Genomic DNA, 24,824 nt, shown 5'->3' on the forward strand with positions numbered 1-24,824 from the left:
ATGCAATGTTTTGACCTGGGTGTCTGGGTAAACAATTTGAAGCCCTTTATCCCAATTTTAGAGCTTACTTTTTACAATGAATATTTGAAGAATGAGGAATCCATCCTTGTTGTGTACAAACACTAGGTACATCAGTGCTAGGACTAAACCCGGTTTCACAGTCTAGCTTGCAAATGCTTCCTGTTTTATCTTCAACACAATCCTTAAATTATTTACAATTAAGTGCAATGCTTTATTTTTACAAATCTAAAGTTACAAAAAGTAAGTTTTATTTCCTAAGGCATAAGAAAATCAAAATATGTGATACATTTACTGTCCTTTATCTCAAATACAGTGAAGAGACACACATAATTTTTAATATTTTTTAGATGTATCTATATAGTTAACACCTGTGGGAGAGTGCAATCCCATTTTCCATGAGAAACCTTTTTCTTTGTCAAATCTGGACATATTTCTTCGACACAGGAAATATTGGTAAGTTTTGGAAGCTTAGGTATCCAGCCTAAAAAACACTGTTTAATTAACAAGTATTCTGAATAATTTATTTTTTTATTAATACCTAAAGAAGTACAAACAGTTTTAAGTTTTATCTCAGTGGTTAGCTCTCCTTTGCATCCTAGTCTAGCAGAATATATGGAAAAACAAAAGATATTTTTCTGGTTATAGATAATTTAAGCAACAGCTGACTTGATTTAAAAAATGAATAATAAATCAAAGAAAAATAAAAAACACAAATGGAAACTACATATACTGAGCATTTAAAAAAAATATCAAAATGAGAAATATATTATGATTCAGAAAAAGACTGAAAAAAAATTAACAAAATGGGTCGTTAATGAGCAAATTGAAAATAGGCAAAGACTGCCATCTCTACTAAACAAGAGAGGCCAAAGAGAAATCTTGATTATTGAGCTCTTCCAATATAATAACATAAGAGCAAAAGATATAAAATAGAGTGAAAATCATGTGTTTGTAACAGTAAAATGTTTTTAGAAATAATAACCTAACTTAAGCATTTCCCAGAAAGTATTATAAAGTTTATTAGGTAATGTTTAACCTGCAGCTTTCCCCAAAACTTGTTAAATTTGAGCATATCCATTGCAGTTCAGGCTGTAATTAAACTATATCAATATCTTAGTCCTATAAATAGAAAGTAAAACTTACATTGAATGGCTTTTCCAGGCTGAGTTTCTGACACTTTTCAGTAGCTTCGGACACAAGAATATAAAATACCACCAAAATTAAAAGCAACAGTTTTTCTTTCATTCTGATCTGTAATAACATGCATCTTAAGTTTAGGTTTACAATCTGGTTCAACATTAAGCAGATAACAAACCTTTAACTTTCAATTTTAACATTTGTATAACTAATTAACTCTAAGTTTTGTTTTTGCACTGACTTTCACAATACTGTTAAACAATGAGCATTGTATTACAAAATGAACATATTTACTTGATATGATACCTCTTCTTAATTGATGAAGACCCAGGTATTATTATCAGGTTTTAATCAAAATGGCCTCCGTCTCCATAAAACATCATCCATAAAGTAGGACGTAAAAACGGAACCATATTTTGGAAAAGCAGCTGTCTGATCTGAAATAAAAATTCTAAAAATTTGTTCATTCTAACTGCCTGCCTTGTACATATTTTCTCCAAAACTTTTGGCTAATACTATTATTTTTCAGAGATTGCTTGCATATGATATTCGTTAATTATATAATTGATGATGTCAGAAATAAAAAAGTTTAAGTAGATTAAAAGTAGCTTCCAACACTGGAAATTCAATACCTATTGTTGCTTAGTATTTCACCAGCTCTTTGTTACTCAGTGAGAAAATGAATTTGTGATTTCAGAAAAAATTCAAGATATTGTCAGAAATGATAAAGGTAAAGAATGGAAAGAAGAAAATGCTAAGGGATTGGAATGTGACCCCAATTTTGCATTTGTCTGCTTTTTGTGAAGATTAAAACTTGAAACAATAAACTTTGTGTGCTAAAAATAAAAATGACTAGTTAATCACAGTTAAGCATGATAGAGGGAATATTCCACTTTCCTTTGAACACTTTTAAAACTACTTTCAGTTGTGAAAATGTTCTGAACAATATATTTTGAATTTTGAATTTACCTGGAATACACTTCTAAAAACATTGAATAGTTTTAGTCTTACTATTAAAAGTATTATCAACTTTTGATACTTTTAACCCTATCCTGATTGGGCTATTTTTGTCTAATATAGATGGGGGGGGGGTGTATTCCACCCCCCCCCCCTCATTTTGCCCCTAGAGTTGAGATAGTGGAGATGCCCATAGTCCAACTTTTCATGGTCTACTCATTAAAAAAAAATACAACTCTATCTTAAGAAAAAAACAAAGGTGAGGGGGGGTGGAAAACTACCCCCCCTTAATTGTTCTTAAGCCCCTGATCTTTGATTCCCCCCCACACACCACCCCACCTCTGATTTGGGTTTCCCATTACTATCTGTATGGTCTCACATAGTCAAGTATTATTTCAGGACTAGCTATATCTTTTCGCTATTTTAAAAAGAAGGAAATATAATTCAGTTATAACATTGGAAAAAAAAGTATATGTACATATTTTTTGACAGTTTTGTAAATCTAAACAATATTTATCAATGAACTTTATTAATTTATTATCAATAATATTGTACTATAATATTTAAGTTTTGTTATTAGATTGGCATTCATCAACTTGTTGTGTTTTGGAGTATGCCTAATACTGTATTAATGAAGATGGTTTACCCTGTGAATTGTGAGAAATCCAGCTTAGGAAATCCTTTAGATGTAAGTGAAGAGAATCTTAATTGATTAATTGCTAATAAAAACATATTTTGGATTTTTAAATTATATATAGTAGTAAATGGCAAAAAAAAATATTTAGGAGTCCTTTCAGACTAAAAATGTTTACTCTGAGTAAACTTTAAAAACAGAGAAAATATCTTTTTAAACGTAAATTTAGTAAAACATTTTTTGTGTGATAAAAAGACTTTTCAGATTGGCCTCTCAAAAGTAAAAAACTGAAATGCTTATAAAAACATGGATACTAAAAAATGCCAATTATGACACATGAGGGGAAATAATTTAAACCCCTCAATGTCAATTAAATTCAATGTTTTAGGCTAATTTTAAATGGAATTGTTCTGATCACCCCAATCTGGGAGAAAATTGTGGGTTAGTTGTTTTTTATCATTTTATAATTTTGAAATTTCATTAAAAACAACAATCACCATCTGACAAAATAATGATTTTTTTACATTTATTACGTCTTGTAAATAATATTTTAATTCAGTAATAAATTTTCAAAAAAGATTAGGATGCTCAAAGAACCTAATTCCATTTAAAGATTTCAACACAATCTGCACACCAGAAGGTAAGTAATGGTTTATGCAATATGCATTTTTTGAAGTTTTTAAATTCAGAAGGGAATACAAATTATAAAATTGAAGTTTGGGTCAACTGTTCAGTTCCTTTGAAATTTCAGAACAGAATAAACCCAAATAAGAGCTCATATCAGTTAGCAAATTCAGAAGTTAAAATTAAATATAGTATTAATCATATATGATCTGAAAGGATGGAAACCTAACCCAGTAGTGGAAAGAGATCTGATATGTGTTGAAGATGTTTGCCCAAATTTGCACAATGAAACTGTTGAGTATGGAAAATGGTCTTGCAATCCTCCGGTTCAGGTATAAGAACACCTCTTTAAACTTTGCAGAACATGCTTTATATATTTTCTGTTTAAACTTCTTTTTTTCTGTTGAGAAAGTTTATTAATTGCAACTTTCATGTCACCTCTTGTATCTTACCCTTAATCCTTATACAATAACCAAGAGAGATTCTTTTCTCTTACCTCCCCATAAAGTACTCTTATGATTTTTGTTTTGTTTATAAAATCAATAGGATAATATGTTTATTATATACTTATCAGGATAATTTTCAGAGCTTCCTATTTAGAGTTTAAGAGTAACAATTAAGCTAACTTCTGTGTTTGAAATAAGTTATTTTCTTGACTCAATATCTATTCCTTCAAAATTTGGACTTTCCTAAAATCAAATTTTGTCAGCAATATTTTGTTCCATAAAGAAACTGAACACTTGCCACAAAATCTAATTTTTTCATCCTTGAATCTTTGAAACCTGATGTTTACATTTGATATTTCAAACTTTGACTACTTAATCTGTTATATTTGATAGATTGCAAAGATATAAGTGTTTAAGAGTTAGAATTTGTGGCAAGTGTTCAGTTCCTTTGAACCATAAAGATAATTTGATTTGAGTTCTATTTAAAATTTTTTTACATTCTCCCAAAAGATTAGCAAGTACAATAGATGGAACGAGATTGCGACGAATGCATGATAACATTTGTGTCAAATGTAACGTGGTTTTAACTCATTCTTTTAGTGCAGAAGAAAGAAAACAATAGTAATTATATATATTTCATTGCCACCTATTGTACTTGATATTATATTTGCATTGTCCTTCAATTTTTAATCTTTATATGTCACATTGTTTAAAAAAAGATTAAAAAAGATATATTTAGGCTTCATGTGCTGAAAAGAAAGTTGGGAGCTTGTGCATGTTAAATTGTGAAAATGGCTTCAAGCCATCCAGAGGACAATACACTGTCTGTACAGATCAAGGATGGACACCGGGTTATATAAACCTTGGCTGCTTCAAGTATTGTTTTTAAATTACAGAATGATATTAGTCTTTTAATTAGAATTACTGCCAAGGATTTTGTCAGCAGTAACTGTGATAAATAGCATCTCTGAAAATGAGGACACATAAAGGCTATTTCTAATATTAAAAAAAACTTTTACTCCAGTTTCTATTAAATCGCAGAAAAACAAAAAGAAGAAAGTCTTGAAATCTACCGGTGAAATCAATTTTAGATGTCCAACTCCTAAAAAGCCACTCAATGGACAATGGATCTGTGGACACAAGCAGGATTCAGAAATGTGTCTGCTAAAGTGCAACGCAGGTTATAGGTAGTTTATTCAATTCAAAAATACTTTCTTTAAACTATGAAAATATTCTTTAGTAAAATGATTTAAGGTCTTCAGCCCCTGGAATAATTGTTTGCAATGGAGGCTCATTTGATGTTAGTCCTGAGGAACTAACTTGTGATCAAACAAGTATGAACCAGTCTGAGATTATTAACTTTGACATTATCAGGACAAGAACCTTTTTAAAATTTTTAAAATTATTAATTTAGGAGAACATGTAAAAGCAGTCAAAATGCTTGAGGTAAGCATTTTTCATAATATATGAATGATCATACAGGGATATGCGTTTTCATATTATGTTAAACAAATGTTTGACTGTTTTTTTTGTTGATACTTTTACAGAAACCCTATCCACCCAAGAGAGACAACTTGAAATGTGCAAAGCTTAAAAATCCAGGTGAAAAAAATCATTTAATGTTTTATTAAACAATTTAATACAAAATTTTAGCACAAAATATTATGTTTATCTTCATGATAATATGTAGTGTAATTTACACATGCAGAAAATGGGCGATGGCTGTTTCACTCACAGTCAGAATATTATCTTGTTTGCGATGATGGTTACGATTTGTCTAGTCCTGTTTCTATTAGGTAAGGTTTTGTCAAATAAGGTTCTCCAAAAGAACGAAATAGTTTAACTGAAACATTCACCTGCCAATGATAGAGAGGGTTAAGGGTCAAAAATTAAAATACCTCTTCAAAGCTGTTTAACCCTTTTGCACCTGAAGTTGATTATTGCCTTCTCAATTTCTCAAGTGCCAGAAATACTGAGAAACCTATAATTATCTGACAAAAATGTTGAGAAAACATTTATTCTTTCAAATTGTGCAATTAAAACAAATGTGAAAAAAAGTAAAAAACCCAAAAAAGACATAAATTGCTTTACAGGCACTTGAAACAATCCAATAAAGACTTGTTGGGCATTTCAATACATTAAATATTAGATTTACAGATATATAAAGTAGAAAATGGACAAGTTTTCATACTTTTTGTGATTTTTAATAATTCAGTATTTAATGTTTTCCATTTAATCATAATTTTAATCAAAAATGGGCAGACAGGAAAGGATTAGTTATAGCAATACAATATTGGAGTTCCCATACAGAGAGGATAAATCCCCAAACAGAATTTCTGAACTTACCGACACTACTGTGCAATTTTCTCTCTGTGTGAAAGGGTTAAGTTTTAAAATGGTGTTTCAGTATTGATCCATTTTAAAAATTCAGGTGTAAATCTGGTCTGTGGTGTTCAGAACAGCTGGGAATAACCTGCCAGCTTGAGATTGAGTCAGATCATGAGATAGAAGAGGCCAATAGATTGCAAAAAGATAATGAGGATTGTGATGATAAGGTAGCTGATGTGTAGAGTACCTTTTCAAAATTATTTGTGCAATTACCCATAACAAATTTTAAAAAATCATTTGTGTCTTTCTTAAAATAAATGATTAGACTCCAGCACTCCTCCTTGCACCAGTGATGGTCCCTGTTGAAGATGCTTCAGATTACAGTAAAAATTTTATTCATTAATCAAGTTTTAAAGTTTTGTCAGGACCTTATTATATATTTAGTCTAATTCTATAATCCTATACTATAATACTATAATGTAAGCCTGCAATTAAGAGTAAAAATACCATTTTCAGAATTATTTCAACATCTATTATTTGCCCTCATTTTGTTAGTATTAACACACTTTTGGGACTAGGCTGACAGTGTCAATAACTGATTTTTTTCTGGCAATGAGATTTGTATAAATATTTGTTGTGTTTATAATAGATAAGATTCTTCAACTTATTGTAAATTTTAGGTTATAAATGGCCGTATGGAATAAAAGTATTTGCTGTACCTGAATCTCATGGGACGGGAAGCTTAAAACCCTTAGAAGTTCCAAAGCAAATCCAGGAAGAAAATGACGATTTTACGGATCACGATAAAACAAAAATAAGCTCATCACATAAAACTATGAAAAAAATGGGGAATCCTTACAATACCATAACTTCTAACAGTTCTATATCCACAGACCTAAGTGTATCTAATGATTTAAATAATTCAACAACTACTATGACCTACACTTCATCAGACCCAGTCAAGAAGTCAACAGTTTCTTCACCACTCTCAGAACCATTAGAAAATGTAGAAAATTTATCAACTAATAGGTCAAAGACTTCAGGATATGTGACCTTGCAAATAGTAATTTCTAAAACTTCATCAATGGCAACATCTAATAATGAAGAGTCAGAAATTCAAGCTAGCTCAACCACACAACTAACGTCACTATCTAGTCTGGAGGGTGACTTATTATTTTCTTCAACTCAAATAGAATCAACAACTGTTGCTGACAATGAAGATGTGAACATTTCTACTGAACTTGGTAAAATTTTAAATACAACCATGATAAACTTTATTGCTAATGAGACAGAGTCCTTTTTCAAAACTACAGGAGAATTCAGTTCCAGTAATATTGAACCTAATGATAATAAAGCAAGATCAAAATACAGTTTGGACAATTTGGATTTAAAAGATAACCAAACTGCTCAGGGAAACAGTTCTAGAAATGAAGAGCCATCCAGTAGTCAAAATTCAACAAATGGTATGCCAGGCTATGGCTTTGAAGTAAAAAAACAATCTAATGGTTCCAGTTTGAAGATGATATCTGAAAACCGGACCTTTCTCACTACAGCAGACAAAAGTTCTGATTTAAAAACAAATTTAGATGACTTAACCACAACAGAGTTTAGTTCTGGAGAGACTAAGCTATCAAGTGATCATGCACCAAAACTGAAAGTGTATGGTTCAGGAGAGACTGAATCATTTGGTGATTTAACTTCACCAGAATATGGATCTGGAGAGACAGAGTCATCCAGTGATGTGACTTCATCAGAATATGGTTCTGAAGAAACCAAATCATCCAGTGATGTAACTTCACCAAAGTATGGTTCTGGAGAGACAGAGCCATCCAGTAATGTAACTTCACCTAAATTTGGTTCTGGAGAGTCAATTTCTTCCAGTAATGTGACTCCAAAGAAATTTGGTACTGGAGAGACCAAATCATCCAGTGATTTAACTTCAATGAAATATGGTTCTGGAGAGACCAAGCCATCTAGTGATGAAACTTCACCAAAAAATGTTTCTAGAGATACTGAGTCATCCAGTGATGTGACTTCACCAAATTATGGTTCTGGAGAGACTGAGTCATCCAGTAATGTAAATTCCCCAGTAAATGTTTCTGAAGAGACCAAGTCATCACATGAAGTAACTTCACCCATATATGGGCCTGCAGAGAACAAGACAGCCAGTGATGTTATTTCGCCAAATTTTGGTTCTGGAGAAACTGAATCATCGTTGAAATATGATTCTGGAGTAACCAAGCCATCCAGCAATGGAACTTCACCAGAATATAATTCTGAAGAGATGAAGTCATCCAGTGCTCTAACTTCACCAGACATTGTACTTGAAGAGACTAAGTCATTCAGTGATGTTACTTCACCAAAATTTGGTTTTTCTGGAGAGTACAAGACATCCAGTGATGTTATTTCTCCAAACTTTGGTTCTGGAGAGACTGTATCATCTCGTGATGTAACTTTACCAGAATATGGTTCTGTAGTTAATGAGTCATCCAGTGATGTATTTTCACCAAAGTATGGTTCTGGAGAGACTGAGTCATCCAGTGATGTAACTTCACCAGAATATGGTTCTGGAGAGACTGAGTCGTTAAGTGATGTAACTTCACCAAAATATGGTGCTGGAGAGACTAAGTTGTCCAGTGATCAGACTTCACCCAGAAATGATTCTGGAGATACTGAGTCATCCAGTGATGTAACTTCACCAGAATATGGTTCTGTAGTGACTGAGTTATCCAGGGATGTAACTTCACCAAAGTATGGAACTGGAGAGACAAAGTCATCCAGTGATGTAAATTCTCATAAATATGCTACTGAAGATACAAAGTCATCTAGTAATATAACTGGAGTCCCTCAGTCATCTGCTGATGTTTCTTCACCTGATTATGGTTCTAAATTGACTGAGTTATCCAGTGATGTAACTTCACCAAAATATAGTTCTGTAGAAAACAAGTCATCCAGTGATTTGACTTCACTAGAATATGGTTCTGGAGAGACTGAGTTATACAGTGATGTAACTCCACAAAAATATGGCTCTGGAGAGACAAAGTCATCTAGCGGTGTAACAACTAATCAAAAATACATTTATGGGAAGACAGTATCACCTGAAGAAAGCTTTTCACCATGGCATTTCAGTTCTGGGGAAGCACACTCACCCTATATTACTAATACATTTAAATCAATATCTAGTTCCCAGGAAAGAGGCTTACCAGGTAGTTCAACTGAAACGTTGTCAAAAACTTTTCCTGATACATCTGAAAGTTCAACTAAAGCATCAACACATACAGAGAGCTTTTTGCCAAGTCATTTCAGCTCTGAAGATATTGGAGAGATGGAGTCATCCAGTGATGTAGATTCACTGGAATATGGTTCTGGAGAGACTAAGTCATCTAGTGATGTAACTTTACCAAAATATGGTTCTGGAGAGACTAAATTGTCCAGTGATGTGACTTCACCCAGATATGGTTCACATGATACTGAGTTATCCGGTGATATATCTTCACCAGAATTTGGTTCTGGAGAGACAAAATCATCCAGTGATGTAACAACTAATCAAGAATATATTTCTGGGAAGACTGAGTCTTTAGGTAGTTCAACAGCCGCACCTGCAGAAAGCTTTTCACCAAGGCATTTCAGTTCTGGGGAAGAACACTCATCAGATATCCCTACTACATATAAATTAATATCTGAACTCAGTTCCCAGGAAACAGGCCTACCTGGTGGTTCAACTGAAACTTTATCAAAACACATTGTTTATTCTAGTGATACATCTAAAAGTTCAACTAAAGCAGTAGCACATGCAGAAAGCTTGTTGCCAACTAATTTTAGTTCTAGAGATATTAAGTCATCAGATATCTCAACTACATCCAAAAAAAGCTCTGAGCCGACAGGTATATCCAGCAGCTTAACTGAGAGCAATGCAGTCCCCACAGAGAGCTTTTCACCAAGCTATTTTAGTTCTGGAGAAACTCAATCATCTAATAGCTCAACTGCACCTTTTTTAAACTCTGACCTCAGTTCTAAGATAATTGATTCAACAAAAAGATCAACTGAGATCTCAACTGCAGCCTTAATGGATGGTTCTGATGAGTCAATTTTGAACAAAACTGTACCTAAAGCTAGTTTTTTATCAAGAAGTTTTAGCTCTGGTCAGGTATATTCTTCTGATAGTTCAACTACATCTGAATTGAACTTAGGTCTCAGTTCTGGAGAGACACATTCACCTACAAACCTAACTGAGAGTTATGGTTCTAAAAGCTCAACTGAAAATGGTCTCCCAACAAGATTTTACCCAGGGGGGAATGACACCTCATCTACAGAAGTGACTGATATGTCTACAACTTTCACAAAAACAGTACCTGCAGCTAGCTTTTCACCCAAACTGTTTAGCTCTGGTGAGGTACAATCTTCTGATAGTTCAACTACATCTGAACTGAACTCAGGCCTCAGTTCTGGGGAGACACTCTCACCTACAAGTTTAACTGAGAGCTCAAGTGCAGTAGAGTATGTTTCTAAAAGCTCAACTGAAAATGGTCTCACAACAAGCTTTTACCTAGGGGCGGCTGAGAGCTCATCTACAGAAGTGACTGATATGTCTACAACTTTGACAAAAACAGTACCTGCAGCTAGCTTTTCACCCAAACTGTTTAGCTCTGGTGAGGTACAATCTTCTGATAGTTCAACTACATCTGAACTGAACTCAGGCCTCAGTTCTGGGGAGACACTCTCACCTACAAGCTTAACTGAGAGCTCAAGTGTAGTAGAGTATGTTTCTAAAAGCTCAACTGAAAATGGTCTCACAACAAGCTTTAACCTAGGGGGGACTGAGAGCTCATCTACGGAAGTGACTTTCACAAAAACAGTACCTGCAGCTAGCTTTTCACCAAAACTTTTTAGGTCTGGTGAGGAACAATCTTCTGATAGTTCAACTACATCTGAACGGAACTATGGCCTCAGTTCTGGGGAGACACCCTCACCTTTAAGCTTAACTGAAAGTACATCTGCATCAATGTATGGTTTAAATAGCACCATTAATGATTTGTCAACAACAAGCTTCCATTCAGGGGGGACAGAGAGCACATCTACAGAATTGAGTGGGATTTCTACAATTTTGATCAAAACAGTACCTGTGAAAAGCTTTTCACCAAGGATATTTAGCTCTGGTGAAGTACAATCTTCTGATAGTTTAACTACGTCTGAATTAAACTTGGGCCTTAGTTCTGAGGGGACAGACTCACCTACAACTCTAACTGAAAGCTCAACTCCAATGATATATGGTTTCAACCACTCAAAGGATGATTTTTCAACAACAAGCTTCCATTTATTGGGAAATAAGAACTCATCTGCAGAAGTAAATGGGATTTCTACAATGTCTTCCAAAGAAGCACCTCCAGAGAGTTTTTCTGCAATGCATTTCACTTCTGGTAAAGCACTATCATCTGATGGTTCAACAACAATGGAACCAAGTTCTGTGATACCCTTTAAAGCTGATAGCTCAACTCTGAAAACAGAAAGTAAAAGCCCACCATATTCAAATAGCCAGGACCAAGGCTCAACAATTAGCTTTAATGCAACTATTTTTAATAGAAACAAAATAGATTTATTCAGTAACCCTGAAACTAATGTATCTAATAGTGAAGAAGCAAAATTATTATCTACTACAAGTACATCAGCAACTTATTCTAATTCTGGAGGTTTAGAAACATTAACCATTTCCACAACACAGGAACTGAGTAAGAAAGGTACAAAATTTTATGAGGCATCATTTAGTCCTTTGGAACTAAACTTGACAAAACCAACATTTTCCAGTTCTGTATCAACTGAACGTTATAGTACCACAGCATCAAGTAGTGGAAGAGAAGGGACTGAGTCTTCATCAAGCTTTTTCAGCACAGAACAGATAGGTTTCAACAGCAAAGATGAATACCAGGCAAATGACTACAAATTAGATAGCACAAAGAATAAGACAACAACTGCACAGGAATCCACTGATGATATTCAGGGTGAGCCTAAAAGTCTGCTTACAACAACTGCTTCAACATTTTCTGAAAGTTCAGACTTAGGACTTGCATTTCGAAATGATGTTGATGTTTCTGAAGGTCAAACATCAACAGTATCTAGTATGAATGACTCAGAATTAACTGATAACCCATCTATTCTTGTTTCTAATAGCTTAGAATTGGAATTTTCGAATAGCAACAACACTTCTGAAAAACAGGAACAATCAGATGATATAAAAGTGGAAGATGGCTTAAATTCTGGATTTGAATCATTTTTGAGCTCAACTACAAAAAATGGGTTAGTTGAAAATATCAAAAATAAATCAACACAGTCAAGAAAAAATGATAAAAAACGAAAAAAATTCAAAAAAATGACTTTTGCTTTAACCAACATTTCAACATTTCAAACTGAGCTTAACTTAGATACCCCCGACTCAGAATCAAATAAGCTAGAGTTAGTATCAAACTCAATTACGATTCCGCCTTTAACAATGCTCCAGACATCCACATTATCTGCGGATATTAATGAAAATGTTTCTGATCCTCAGCCAGTTAATGAATCCATTGTGACAGAAGAGAAATATTTAACAATTGACAAAACATTTATAATTTCCGATTTAAATCTTACAAATAAAATTTTAAACAATTTTGAGGTTGAAAATAAAACTTTTAATCAAGTTTATGATATAAATGAAATTGATGATTATGATGGCCTAGAAGACACACCATTCAAAGTCATAAAATTAATTAGCACAATCTATGAGAATGGAACAGTGAAAAAAAGTCTTAATGAAACAACATTTGCAGACAATAAGGGAAAACCAACCAAAAATCATGATGAAAATAGAACTGTTAAATTAATGAAAGTAGATTCGTACATTCTTGATAATGGGACTAATTTACTCAATATGTCAGAAGCAAGGCTAGTGGCAAACCAAACTCAAATTGATGAATATAATAGGCTTTTAAACAGTCCTGCACCAAACTCAACAACAATAAACAAAGTCAAGACTAAGACAGAAGTCTCCCCACAAGGGACTAAGGTAGTCAAAACAGTTGACAAACTAAATATAACAGATTTAAACAATTATACAACAGTCCTACCAGAAGGAATTGAAACAAATTTGCCAACAATATCAACATTTGATGCAAACAATACAGGTATCTTGTAAAAAGAAAACTCAAATTAGATTTCACCTCATTTATTTATTATTATTTTTTAGAGAAAGTTGCTCAAAATTGTCTTGGAACTCCTGTAGCAGTTTCAGGCTTAGAGTATAACTGTCATCCTTCTATTCCACCTTACAGTGAGTGTGAATTGAAATGTGCAGATGGGTTTGGTCCTACACAAAACAAAATCATCTGTGATACACAGAGGTACTAAATTTTATAATTTGTTTTGGAGTTCTCAAAACCTCTCTTTTGAAAATGAAATGCAAGCATTAAACAATCACTTTTTTTAGAAAACATAATTGATTTAAAAATAATAAATGCCTATAGGATTTTGATTCTTTAATATTTCTATAATTATTCTATAATTATTGACAAACTATCTACTTAATCTACTTTTAGCAATGACTAGAAAATTTAACTATTTTCCTTGATCAAGCCTTTATGAATTTGTAAATTAATTAAGATGAACTTATAGAAAATATCTAAAGCTGAATTCAGATCTGACATGCATATATTTTAAGATTTTAATCTATAAAACGCTGTTAAAACTTATGTAGTTTGTCTTAGTAGAGTAGTAGAATTGCATATTTACATACAATCAACTTTTAGAGAACCCTCATGGATACTTGAAACTAAGATTGAATGCTTGGGTAACTTTTATAAATTTTAAAACAAATAAAATAATAAATGAAACTATATGATCTCAGATTATTTGTATCAGAATGCAACAAAAATGCTGCAAAAAAGAATGAGAAATGTCAATGTGAAGTTGGATTTGCTGGGGATGGTATTGGATGTGGAAAGGACTCTGATCTTGGTAACTTATTTTTTTTTAAATGATCTCAATATCATTTACTATTTTTTCAGATGGATACCCGGATGAAGCTGTACCAAACTGTAATGACACATTTTGCGCAAAAGACAACTGCCAAACTATAGTTAATCCAGATCAATTAGGTCAAACTTGTAGTTAAACATTTTCCACGCATAAAACTATAAAAATCTCGATAATTAACAGTTTTAGAATTTTACTATACAAGAAGTTCTAATAGATACTGATGGAGATGGCCAAGGAAATGCATGTGATCAAGATCAGGTTTACAACTTTGAAAAAGATTAAGTACAAAAATCATCTTTTTACTTGTTAAGGATAATGATGGAATATCTGATAAAGGACAGGTTGGTTTATTACTAATTTTGAAATATTTGTCTGTTTCAATGGAATGTCTGAGTAAGGAAGGAGGTGATTTTGGTTTGAATTACATTGATCTACAGTCTTAAATAAAAACTCATTTCCAAATAATAATTTTAGGGAACTCTAAAATGTAAAGAAAATGAAGTAGAAAGACTGATGAAATTCTTAGGAAATATATCAATATATTTACACCAATTCTTATTAATTTTTGACTGATCAGAACTGGGCCTCCTACATAAAGAAATTGAAATTTCAAACTTAAATTATTTTAGAATTAATAGTTTGAAATATTAAAGGTCTACAACATTGGGTGGCAAAGATATAGGAATAAGAGTTTGTGACAAAGACTCTATTCCTTTTTAAGAATTTGTAAGGTTACTGCCATTATGCATTATAAAAGAGATTCGATTCAACTTCCAAATTTCCCAATTTTTCAATTTTATGTCTTACAAATTTATTTTTCACAAATATATAAATGATATACTGTAGAGAATTTCAAAATAAATGCTCTCTTGAAACCAATTGAACAAGAGAACCTTGACATGGACAATGTCAAAGAAGCAAGAAAGAGACAGCTGAATTGCAATTCTAAAATGGTATCATTTAAATTAATAATTCGGAATTAAAATTGGAATGAAAGGAGAAAAATTTTGATTCAGGAAAATCCAGACAACTGCCCTATTACTAAAAATCCAAATCAGGAAGACAAGGATGAAGATCAAGTTGGCGATGCTTGTGACAATTGTCCAGATGTATTTAACATGTTTCAAGAAGTAATCAAAGTTTATTAAATTACAGGGGTATTTCAAGAGCTTTAACTTACAAAAATCAATGTAGGACAATGACGAAGATGGCATTGGAGATGCATGTGATGATGACAATGATGGAGACGGTGTAAAAAATGAACAGGTTTATTCTTTATTGTAAAATGTGTTGATTCTCTGTTGATCACTAGATCAAATTATTTATTGAGGGGAAAAAATGGCTTATGCCAATAATCAAAAGAGTTAAAGTCTACAGATATTTTACTGTCCAAACATTATTTAGAGCAAATATCATATCATGAAGAGCAAATGTGCTCTATAAGATAAAGAACAGAGCATAAGGTCAATATTACTTAGTGAATGGAAAAATGGCTAAAGAGAAATTGTTATCATGCTAGTATAGAATATGAAATGGGAATGTATAATGGTATCTAAAGAGCTTTCAAGAGCTTAAATATCAAACCTTTATACTCTCTAAATAATAAACTTTAAATTTGAAGCAGCACACTCAAAAATTAGTGAATTAAATCAAATTGTCCAACATAAAATCTAATAACATTTTTGAGAATAATTATTTTTTTCATAGGATAATTGTCCTATGGTTTTCAATTCTGACCAGGTACTGAAATCTTTTGATATTACCAAGTTCTTCAAATAAAACAGGATATTTATTTGCTACTTAAACTAAAATTTTTATTTTGTGGACCCAAATTTTTTGTTAAATAATATTTAGTTTATATAAAAGGTGAGTGTGAATAAACTTAACAAAGTTAGGTTTAAAACAGGAGAAGAATTGGTTTACGCAACACAAAATTTCATTCTGGCAGGATTCATGTTTTAGGAAAAGAAATAGGCAAACATTTCAAAATTGTTTTGTAAAACTGAGCTTATCCCATTTTTTTTAACTCACTCTGTAGTTAATACATTTTTCATTTTCTCATTTATCTTAACAATCCCATTAAGAAAGATCAAGATGGAGATGGTTTTGGAGACTTGTGTGATAATTGTGTCCTTGTTAGTAATTGGAACCAGGTTATAAGTTGATACTAAAATTTTAAACTTATCATTGTTTCTTGAATTCCAAACAACTACCGTAATTAGACAGACATAAAACAAACTGGAGTAGGAGATGCTTGCCAAACAGGAGAAGACTTAGACGGGTAAAAATAAACACATTTTTTGATGTTTAAAAGCTTATAAAAATCCTTTTTGGTCCAATATATCAAAAATAACAGAAAAAGCATATTAAGGGATGGATTGTATGCAACAGATAACTGCAAAGATGTTGCAAATATAAATCAGCTTGACACAGACAAGGATGGTAAGAATATTTATCACCTGGTAATAGACAAGTATGAACAGTCACTTTTACCACACCCCTCTTTTAAAAATTACTTTTCCTCCAGCTATGTTTGCCAATTTTAAATCACTAAATTGGAGAAATGAAATAATTTTGGAATCTCTGAATCATGAGTCTCAAAAAGTGCAGGTAAACCTTGTCAGTAGATTTTCAACTTGTTATTTTCTTTCACCAAGCCCAGAGCATCAAAAAACACTATTTAGTAATCAGTAATTCTCAAAAAATATAATACTCTGGACTCAAAAGATCATATTTTAGAAGTACATTTATTGCTTCTAGGTGTAAATACATGACAAAAAACGAGTTAAATGTGTGAAAGGAGAGGAAGATGAGTGGGTCCAGAATCCAACGCATCTGATTTTTGGATTTTATAATCCTCTACAGTATACATATTTTATTTCCCATTTGGAAATACATTTTAATTTTTTAGGTAAAGGAGATGCATGTGACCCAGATATTGATAATGATGGAATATTGAATGAAAATGACAATTGCATTTTTGTTGCTAATACTGATCAGGTTTTAATTCATCCTGAACTAACCCCATCAATAAAATAAAAAGCTGAAGCGATTTTCTTTAGATTTCTTCAGAAACAAATCCTGAACTAGGAAAATCTTGTGAGCTGGACAGGTCTAAATTTTATTCCAATTATCAATATTGTTTACTTATTAGAATCTTTCAGAGATGGGGACGGAGTACCAGACAACTTAGATGCTTGCCCGTTTAATCGAGATATAGCCAAACAAGACTTCTATAAGAGGCATTTATTTTTACTAAATTAAAACTTAGTTAAAACCCTAAATTATTAGAGAGTAACAATATTATTTTCTAGGAATATAAAAACCATGAATCTATGCACATTAGCACAATCTGCTGGTAAGAGTGTCAATTTTTTAAAACTTTATACTTTGCTCGAACAATTGTGTCAGGCCTCTCTGGATTGAACATGTGCAATAAGCCAGATCCACAATGGGAAGACAGAAAGAATGGAACTGAACTCTTTCAAGCCATTAATAGTAGGGTAAGGAGAGGTTTAATGGGATCACAATAAAAGAAGTTCATATTTTTTTATTCTAGCCTGGTATAGCAGTCAATAATAAAAATGTCTTTCAAGATGTTGAGTACAACGGTACACTTTATGTTCAAGATACAACAGATGATGATTGGGTAAGACTAAAAGAAATAAAATGTAAGAATTAATAGATCAGGCACTTATCTTGTAATATATTAAGTTTTAATTCTTTTTATTCATGAAGAGAATGCGTTATTGTAAAATTTATGATATTTAAATTTTTTAAATTTTATTGTTTTACAAAATGTATTGATTAAATAGATGATGGTCAACACAATTAAACATATGCAAACACCCTGTTACAGTTCTTGATGTGCTTCATTTTCTGCACTTCACTCTTGTTTTCCAATGTTTAATTTGGAGAAGTTGGAAGTTAGGAGAGGGTTATTGAGGAAATTTTAATTGCTGAAAAAAGTCTTCTATTTCCTCGATTTATAGTATTTTCGACTTGTGTGGAATTGATGAACTCATATAGTTTTGCACCATGCTATGCATATGAGGAGTACAAATATCCTTTTTATACCCAACTCTGGATAAGATCTTCCATACCAATCCAATCTTAAGAAACAGATAAGTTCCAGTTCCATTTTTATGAGCAGACCAAGTACAAAACCAGTATCAGTGGGTATTTATTCCTGATTTATGAGTTTCGATATTCCTTCTTAAAGCTGAATGTACCAAAGAGAAAAGCTACAGATGAAGTTTTACTATTTATTTCCTTTATTCCTATATCTTGCCTGGAATGAATTCTTGCATTACAATGCTTTAACTACTGTCAATCTTGGGACCGCTCTCATGCCCTCTCCCGGCCCCGTTTCATTGAGAAGGAATTTTGGAGGACCTCTCCTATAAGCGAGTAATAAACTATACTGCTTTAATATCAATTAATATTCAAAAGTTTCCTTTTTTCAAGGTTGGTTTTCTGTTTGGATTTCAAGATGTCTTTAACTTTTACATAGTTATTGCTAATAAACATCCAAAAGGAAAAGGGTTTACATAAATATTCATTTCTTTAAAAAATGTTGTATCATTATTAAACAAAGAAATTGTCAGTGCTCAGCATGTATTCACTATTCTATCTTAAATAAAAGGTTTTAGATGTTACAGTTTAATTTGAAAAATTGTTAAGTCTTTTTTTGTTATGCTTCAAGTATTACAAAATCTTTAAGAATCCTGGGAGCCAAATGCAGTCGCCCTTGTAAAGAAAATTTCAAAACAATTCAGATACAAGGATTACTACATACTTTCACTAATCAACAAAGCCAAAAAGTTGGACAAATATTGAATCCTTAACATTGAAATAGTTTTCTTTGTTCCAGTTTCACTAGCTCTATGTTAAAAATTGTCGATGAAAGAAATAAGACTACATTTCAAGCTTATTACTCTGTAAAGTGTAAACCCTAAATCATTAAGGTGGAAAGGGAAGATGTCCTACATACAAAAATACTTGACATTTTTATGAATACATATTTTAAATGAACTATACATTTTATTACATTTTTCTAAAAGGAACTTTTACTTAATATAGCTCCTTGTTTTGTCCTACATACAAATAAAAATTAGTCGTAAATTCATGTAAAATGTAAATATAACATAAAAAGGTGCTAGGACATGTTCACTGAAATAGAAACCGGATCCAAGTAAGATATTTTTTTTTAACATTTTATGAATCTGAGCAATTAAAAACACTGTTTTAAAGTGTGGTGGGCCATTAAGAAGATACAACTGAAAAATGTGACAGAACCTGGTATTGCCTACAAACAAATGATGGTTGCTCTGAAGAATATAGGAGACAGGGAAAATGTTTCAACAAACCTTTGGGAGGTAAATATCTGTAGCACTTGTAACATGTCATTTGATCCTGAACTTATATTTCTGACCCTGAGTAGGACTGTGCAATATTCCGTTTACAAGAAGCAGGTTTTTAAAAATTAAGGAATGGCAAAAACTCTTAATTTTGAGTAAATTTGCAAAGTTGGCGTATTTTACCTTACTGTTTTACAAACAATTTCTAAAAGTCTAAATGTGCCAAGCACTAATCCTACAAAAAGGCTTGGTAGTAACTTTATAGGTTAGGTGGTGTATATGAAGGAAAACATTCTAAGTTTTGATTTCCCTACTACAATAAAAGACATTTTTGTGTTGAGAAATTTTTTGTAATTTATAATGTACTTAATGTTGTTCATAACTTCCAATCTAAAAACCTGAAAAAAAACAATTGCCATCTGGAAAATAACCCTGAAAGATCCTGAATCCTTCAGCTCATTAAAAAGAGTCTAAACTTTAAGTGAAAATATGCATTCTTACATTAAACTTCTAAAGGATCCGCAGAAACAACAGTGGTCTCGTAGAAAACCTTACAAATGGAATATAATACATCTACCCTCGAAGGTAATTTTATGATGCAATAATAAAATCAAGTATTTGATTCTATTAACAAAAAAATTTAAATGCATAACTTCTAACTTCTGTCCAGGGTGTAATGAGATTAAAAATGTTTGCAGATGGAAGAGAAATTCTTGATTCTGGAGATGTTTATGTAAGTATATCAATCATCATAAAACAAACAAACTTTTTCAGAAAATTGTCTAATTATCATCTTAGGATGCTAAACCAATACTTGGTGGAAAAATTGGATTTTATTTAAGCAGTCAGAAAGATGTTCTTTATTCAGATCTATCTTTTAGATGTTTGGACCCAGAGAAAAGGTATGTAGCAACTGTATTATTGCCGACCATCTTTAATTAATTTCAAAAAATATCTCTGAATGCAACTTTATAAACTGACCTTAATTTAAGAATTTAATTATAGCCCTAGAATAAAAAAATCAGCAATTATAAATTCGAACTGTACCATGCAGAGAAAAACTTATTTTTATTTATATTCATAAAAATATATATCCCTATGAATATGAAATTAAAATTAGTTAATTAAGATGAATAAAACAATCTAATTAAAATTAATAAATTTTGGGTTTTAGGAAAACAATTTTTCAAATTCTGCAGAACATTTTTTCACTATAATTGTATTGTGTTACATAACCCTATTCAGCTTTTTAATAGCCTGTCTACTTACTAGGGCAAACCTTACTGAAACTGGAAAGGACTACAATAATGATGGACCAGAAAACAACTTATCAGGAAACAAAAATGTAACTAATTTAAATGATGACAAGGAAAAAATGTTATCATTAAATAAAACTGACACAGAATCAACAACAATAGGTAATGTAAGAAATAATACATTAACAATTCTATTTGTAACCAAGATGGACAATGATGGCTCAAAAAAAAATAACAAAGTAAACAGTAATGAAATAAATGTCACTACACTAGCTCAATCTGTTACGGAGGCTGGTAATGATTATATGAACGATGAGGAAGAATATGACCTTAATGCTTCTAGTAAGAATGATACCATAGATTATGATGCAGATAATACAACCAAAAATAAAGAAACCAACTCTACGACAACAACTGAATCCATAACAGAATCTGGTAATGATTATATGAATGAGGATGAAGAATATGATGGTAATGTTTCCGCTAAGAATGATACCATAGATTTTGATGCAAAAAACACAACAAAAAATAAAGAAACAAACTCTACAACAACGGCTGAATCTGTAACAGAATCTGGTAATGATTATATGAATGAGGATGAAGAATATGATGGTAATGCAAATGCTAATAATGATACCATAGATTATGATGCAGATAACACATCAAAAAGTAATTACACCATTACACCAACAGCTGAATCTGTAACAGAATCTGGTAATGATTACATGAATGATGATGATGAATATAATAGTGATATTTTTACTATTAATCATAGCTTAGAAACTGAAGGTGTTAAAACAACAAAAACAGAGGAAACAAGCACTACAACAAAAGCTGAATCTGTAGAAGCTGGTGTTGATTATATGAATGAGGATGAAGAATATGATGGTAATGCTTCTGCTAATAATGATGCAGATTACTTAACTACAACAGCTGAATCTGTGACAAAAGCTGGCAATTATTACATGAATGAAGATGAAGAATATTATGATGAATATTCTGCTTCTAGTAATGTCACAGAAACAAGAGATGATTTCAACCCAGAAGACCATGAAACAAACAAGGCAACAAGCTTTCAATCCATAAATGAGGCAGGCAATGATTATATGAATGAGGTTGAAGAAGAAAATACTTCTATTAGTAGCAACATTATAACAGCTGAAGTAGATTACAAGATAGAAGAAGACAATACAACAAGCAATCTATCCACTATTCAATCTGTAGAGGTAGCTGGCAATGACTACATGAATGATGATAAAGAATCAAAAGAAAAAGCTTCCACTTTGAGTGACATTATAACTGCTGAAGTAGATTACATGATAGAAGAAGACAATACAACAGGCAATCCATCCACTATTCAATCTATAGAGGGACCTGGCAATGACTACATGAATGATGATAAAGAATCAAAAGAAAAAGCTTCCACTTTGAGTGACATTATAACTGCTGAAGTAGATTACATGGTAGAAGAAGACAATACAACAGGCAATCCATCCACTATTCAATCTATAGAGGGACCTGGCAATGACTACATGAATGACGATAAAGAATCAAAAGAAAAAGCTTCCACTTTGAGTGACATTATAACTGCTGAAGTAGATTACATGATAGAAGAAGACAATACAACAGGCAATCCCTCCACTATTCAATCTATAAAGGGAGCTGGGAATGATTACATGAATGATGATAAAGAAGAATCAAAAGAAAAAGCTTCCACTTTGAGTGACATTATAACAGCTGAAGTAGATTACATGATAGAAGAAGACAATACAACTAGCAATCCATCCACTATTCAATCTGTAAAGGGAGCTGGGAATGACTACATGAATGATGATAAAGAAGAACCAAAAGAAAAAGCTTCCACAATGGGCAATGTTGTAACTGCTGAAGTTGATTACTTAACAGAAGCAGAAAATGATTCAGGAAATTCTGCTCCTTTTGAATCTCTTAAGGAAGGTGGCATTGAATTCTTGGATGAGGAAAGCTCTGTTAGTCGCACATTCTCTGATGACAATGAATTGAACTTTACAACTACAGATAACCCTAACAATAATAAAACTGAAGAGAACCACCCAGCAACTATCTCTCATTCTGACATAAACAACTTGGATCCAGGGCTTAATCATACTGATGACAACAAACAACCCCTTAAAACTAATTTGGAAAATAAAACAGAGTTAACTAAACAAAATCAGAAAACAGACTATTATGTGCACTTGAATATTTCAAGTAAAGCATCTCCTGAGCCAGGAAATGACTACAGCAATAACAACGAGAAGATAGAAAACTCTGAACTAACGGATACATCAGAATATGTAGCATATGCTGAATATGAAAATAACAAGACTCAAACAACAGAACAGTCCATCAAATCGGAAATTCCAACAACTGTAGGAAATATCCAAGAAAACAGTACTAAAGAGACTAGTAGTACGATCAAGAAACATGATTTAGAAACCATTACAAAACCTGAAAATAGCAAAACACAGAATTTAGATATAGAAAACAAGACAGTTAGTACAACTGTTAACAGTTTAGGAAAAGAAATCACTTCTAAAGCAATCAAAGATACAAAACTGTCAAACAAAGATGAGAAAACAAATGCAAATAACTCATCAAAAGACAAGCGTAACATCCAGGTTAAAACGATTGAAGCCAAAAAAGATAATTCTGTGCAAGATCTGAAAGGAGAAGCTGTAATGGTCAGGAAAGAGGATGAAAACTATTTAAACATGAATGTAGATCCTGTCAATAATGAAGATCTTTTGCGTTCAAACAAATTAATGTAAATATTACTTGGTTATTAATTCTACGTTTATTTTTTTGTTAAGCATTTTTAAAAAAACTAATCATGATTTTTCTCCGTTCTTAGAGGCTCTGAATCAGCAAAACAAAAGCCACCAACATTTACAGAAGTTATAGTAGAGAATGATAAACTAAGGTAGATGTAAACAAAGCAACTCTCCAACCCAACATAATACCTTTTTATTTCCTATGTTTGGATCATGGATATTTATTTTAGAAAAACTAATTGGAAGAGAGATAACTACACAAATGTTTTCTGAACTTAAATCTGAGGAAAAGAATCTGAAAAAACTCTACATAATCACTGAAGCATCTGGCAATTTTTACATAATAAGACTTTAAACATGACAAGAACAAAATAAACTGTTCTTACCGCAACTTTTATTTTATTTATTTTTATTGTAAAATATTGAGGTAATGTTTTCTTTGAAAATTATATTCCCAAAACCAAGACAACCTTAAATTTTAATTATTCTCACCTTTTATGTAAATAAATATTGAATTTAAACTTTTTTGGAGGCAAACATGTTTTAGAAGCAAATATTCCAATATTGTTTTAATGCAAAGCAACCAAATTTATAAATCATTACATCTTGGCTAAGATCTCTAAAGAACATAAAAAATTGTAATAACAGGAAATTTTTCCGATGGTACAAAATAAATAATTTTAAAAATCTTGAAGGAAAAACAAAGCTTGCGAGATTAAGCAATTAAATAAATATTAACAATCTGTTGGTGTCAAAAACAAATTAGAACTACCCACTAAATGGATCACACTTCACATTAAGTATTTTACAAATGGCAATGTTTTTTTTTCGTATAAATAATTTTGACAGGCCTATACACATTCTGTACATTATGAGTTTTCCTATAAAGCTTTGAATCATATTCTTGAATTATTGGAAAATAAATCTTAGTCAGACGAGCAGAAACAGTTTTCTTTAAAATAGTGTGAACTCGTGGAATGCCGTATTTTCAGAGTCTATCGACCGCGGTTATAGTGACACTTTCCTTACCATTTTAAGATTTAAACATAAATTCTGTAAAAGTTTGGTTACCAATTTATCGTTCTTGCTAACAAAGTGTACAAGCCCCCCCCCCCCCCCCCCCCTGTAAAAAAAAACCTTAAAAATCAATTTACTACATTAACCATCATTACTTTACTTCACCTTTTCGGGATTCTAGGAGTAATCCAAAAACTAAACTAATCTGAATTCAGATTTTTCGTCTCCCAAGATGACTGATTACTTAA

General features: G+C 31.9%; 3 protein-coding genes across 23 annotated transcripts in view; 2 read left to right on the plus strand and 1 right to left on the minus strand.

Annotated features, from left to right (window-relative positions):
* The window catches only part of LOC111695342 (MATH and LRR domain-containing protein PFE0570w), a 57,591-nt gene extending 32,776 nt beyond the window's left edge, over positions 1-24,815 (minus strand). For 16 of the 17 annotated variants that reach the window (XR_002763849.1, XR_002763847.1, XR_002763845.1 and 13 more), the window contains exons 1-7: positions 24,742-24,815; positions 1,465-1,595; positions 1,165-1,272; positions 1,058-1,110; positions 560-621; positions 390-502; positions 69-202 (exon numbers count right to left, since the gene is read on the minus strand). Coding sequence is in view for 3 of the 17 variants with exons in the window: in XM_023464638.1 (XP_023320406.1) it covers positions 69-202; positions 390-502; positions 560-621; positions 1,058-1,110; positions 1,165-1,266 (464 nt within the window). In the remaining 14 variants the exon portion in view is untranslated. Of the gene's footprint in view, positions 1-68; positions 203-389; positions 503-559; positions 622-1,057; positions 1,111-1,164; positions 1,273-1,464; positions 1,596-24,741 lie in introns of those variants that run through there. The other variant, XR_002763856.1, reaches the window with a different exon arrangement.
* On the plus strand, positions 1,736-18,705 carry LOC111695360 (mucin-3A). The gene is made up of 35 exons (XM_023464675.1): positions 1,736-1,888; positions 2,696-2,803; positions 3,138-3,190; positions 3,328-3,389; positions 3,590-3,705; positions 4,559-4,695; positions 4,911-5,006; positions 5,074-5,153; positions 5,234-5,265; positions 5,367-5,421; positions 5,528-5,615; positions 6,251-6,374; positions 6,473-6,530; positions 6,828-13,301; positions 13,364-13,517; positions 13,923-13,963; positions 14,035-14,130; positions 14,181-14,270; positions 14,366-14,409; positions 14,463-14,492; positions 14,626-14,677; positions 14,998-15,104; positions 15,168-15,281; positions 15,346-15,417; positions 15,859-15,891; positions 16,236-16,304; positions 16,374-16,432; positions 16,523-16,593; positions 17,063-17,151; positions 17,214-17,263; positions 17,316-17,393; positions 17,466-17,509; positions 17,563-17,654; positions 17,711-17,800; positions 18,619-18,705. The coding sequence occupies exons 1-35, from the start codon at positions 1,880-1,882 to the stop codon at positions 18,703-18,705; spliced, it is 9,054 nt and encodes a 3,017-aa protein (XP_023320443.1). The 5' UTR covers positions 1,736-1,879.
* On the plus strand, positions 19,241-23,950 carry LOC111695344 (putative uncharacterized protein DDB_G0287457). Of its 5 annotated transcripts, XM_023464645.1 has the most exons (9): positions 19,241-19,345; positions 19,405-19,529; positions 20,028-20,096; positions 20,182-20,244; positions 20,310-20,413; positions 20,784-20,929; positions 21,041-23,552; positions 23,640-23,708; positions 23,806-23,950. In XM_023464645.1, coding segments are annotated over exons 1-9 (3,198 nt in total). In that variant the 5' UTR covers positions 19,241-19,344; the 3' UTR covers positions 23,915-23,950. The 5 variants fall into 5 exon arrangements, with proteins under 5 accessions (XP_023320413.1, XP_023320410.1, XP_023320412.1 ...); XM_023464642.1 differs by having other exon boundaries at positions 20,784-23,552; XM_023464644.1 differs by having other exon boundaries at positions 20,784-23,474.
* Positions 24,816-24,824: the final 9 nt, after the last annotated feature.

This window comes from Eurytemora carolleeae, unplaced genomic scaffold, assembly GCF_000591075.1.
Source record: "Eurytemora carolleeae unplaced genomic scaffold, Eaff_2.0 scaffold8, whole genome shotgun sequence".
NCBI classification, from domain to species: Eukaryota; Metazoa; Arthropoda; class Copepoda; order Calanoida; family Temoridae; genus Eurytemora; species Eurytemora carolleeae.

Bases quoted from the DNA above. Each gene is read 5' to 3' on its own strand.
- LOC111695360 (XM_023464675.1), top strand. The intron at 13,964-14,034 runs GTAACTTTTATA...TATTTGTATCAG, and splicing joins AACTAAGATTGAATGCTTGG to AATGCAACAAAAATGCTGCA. The intron at 15,105-15,167 runs GTATCATTTAAA...ATTTTGATTCAG, and splicing joins TGAATTGCAATTCTAAAATG to GAAAATCCAGACAACTGCCC.
- LOC111695344 (XM_023464642.1), top strand. The intron at 20,414-20,783 runs GTATGTAGCAAC...TCTACTTACTAG, and splicing joins TGTTTGGACCCAGAGAAAAG to GGCAAACCTTACTGAAACTG. The intron at 23,553-23,639 runs GTAAATATTACT...CTCCGTTCTTAG, and splicing joins TTGCGTTCAAACAAATTAAT to AGGCTCTGAATCAGCAAAAC.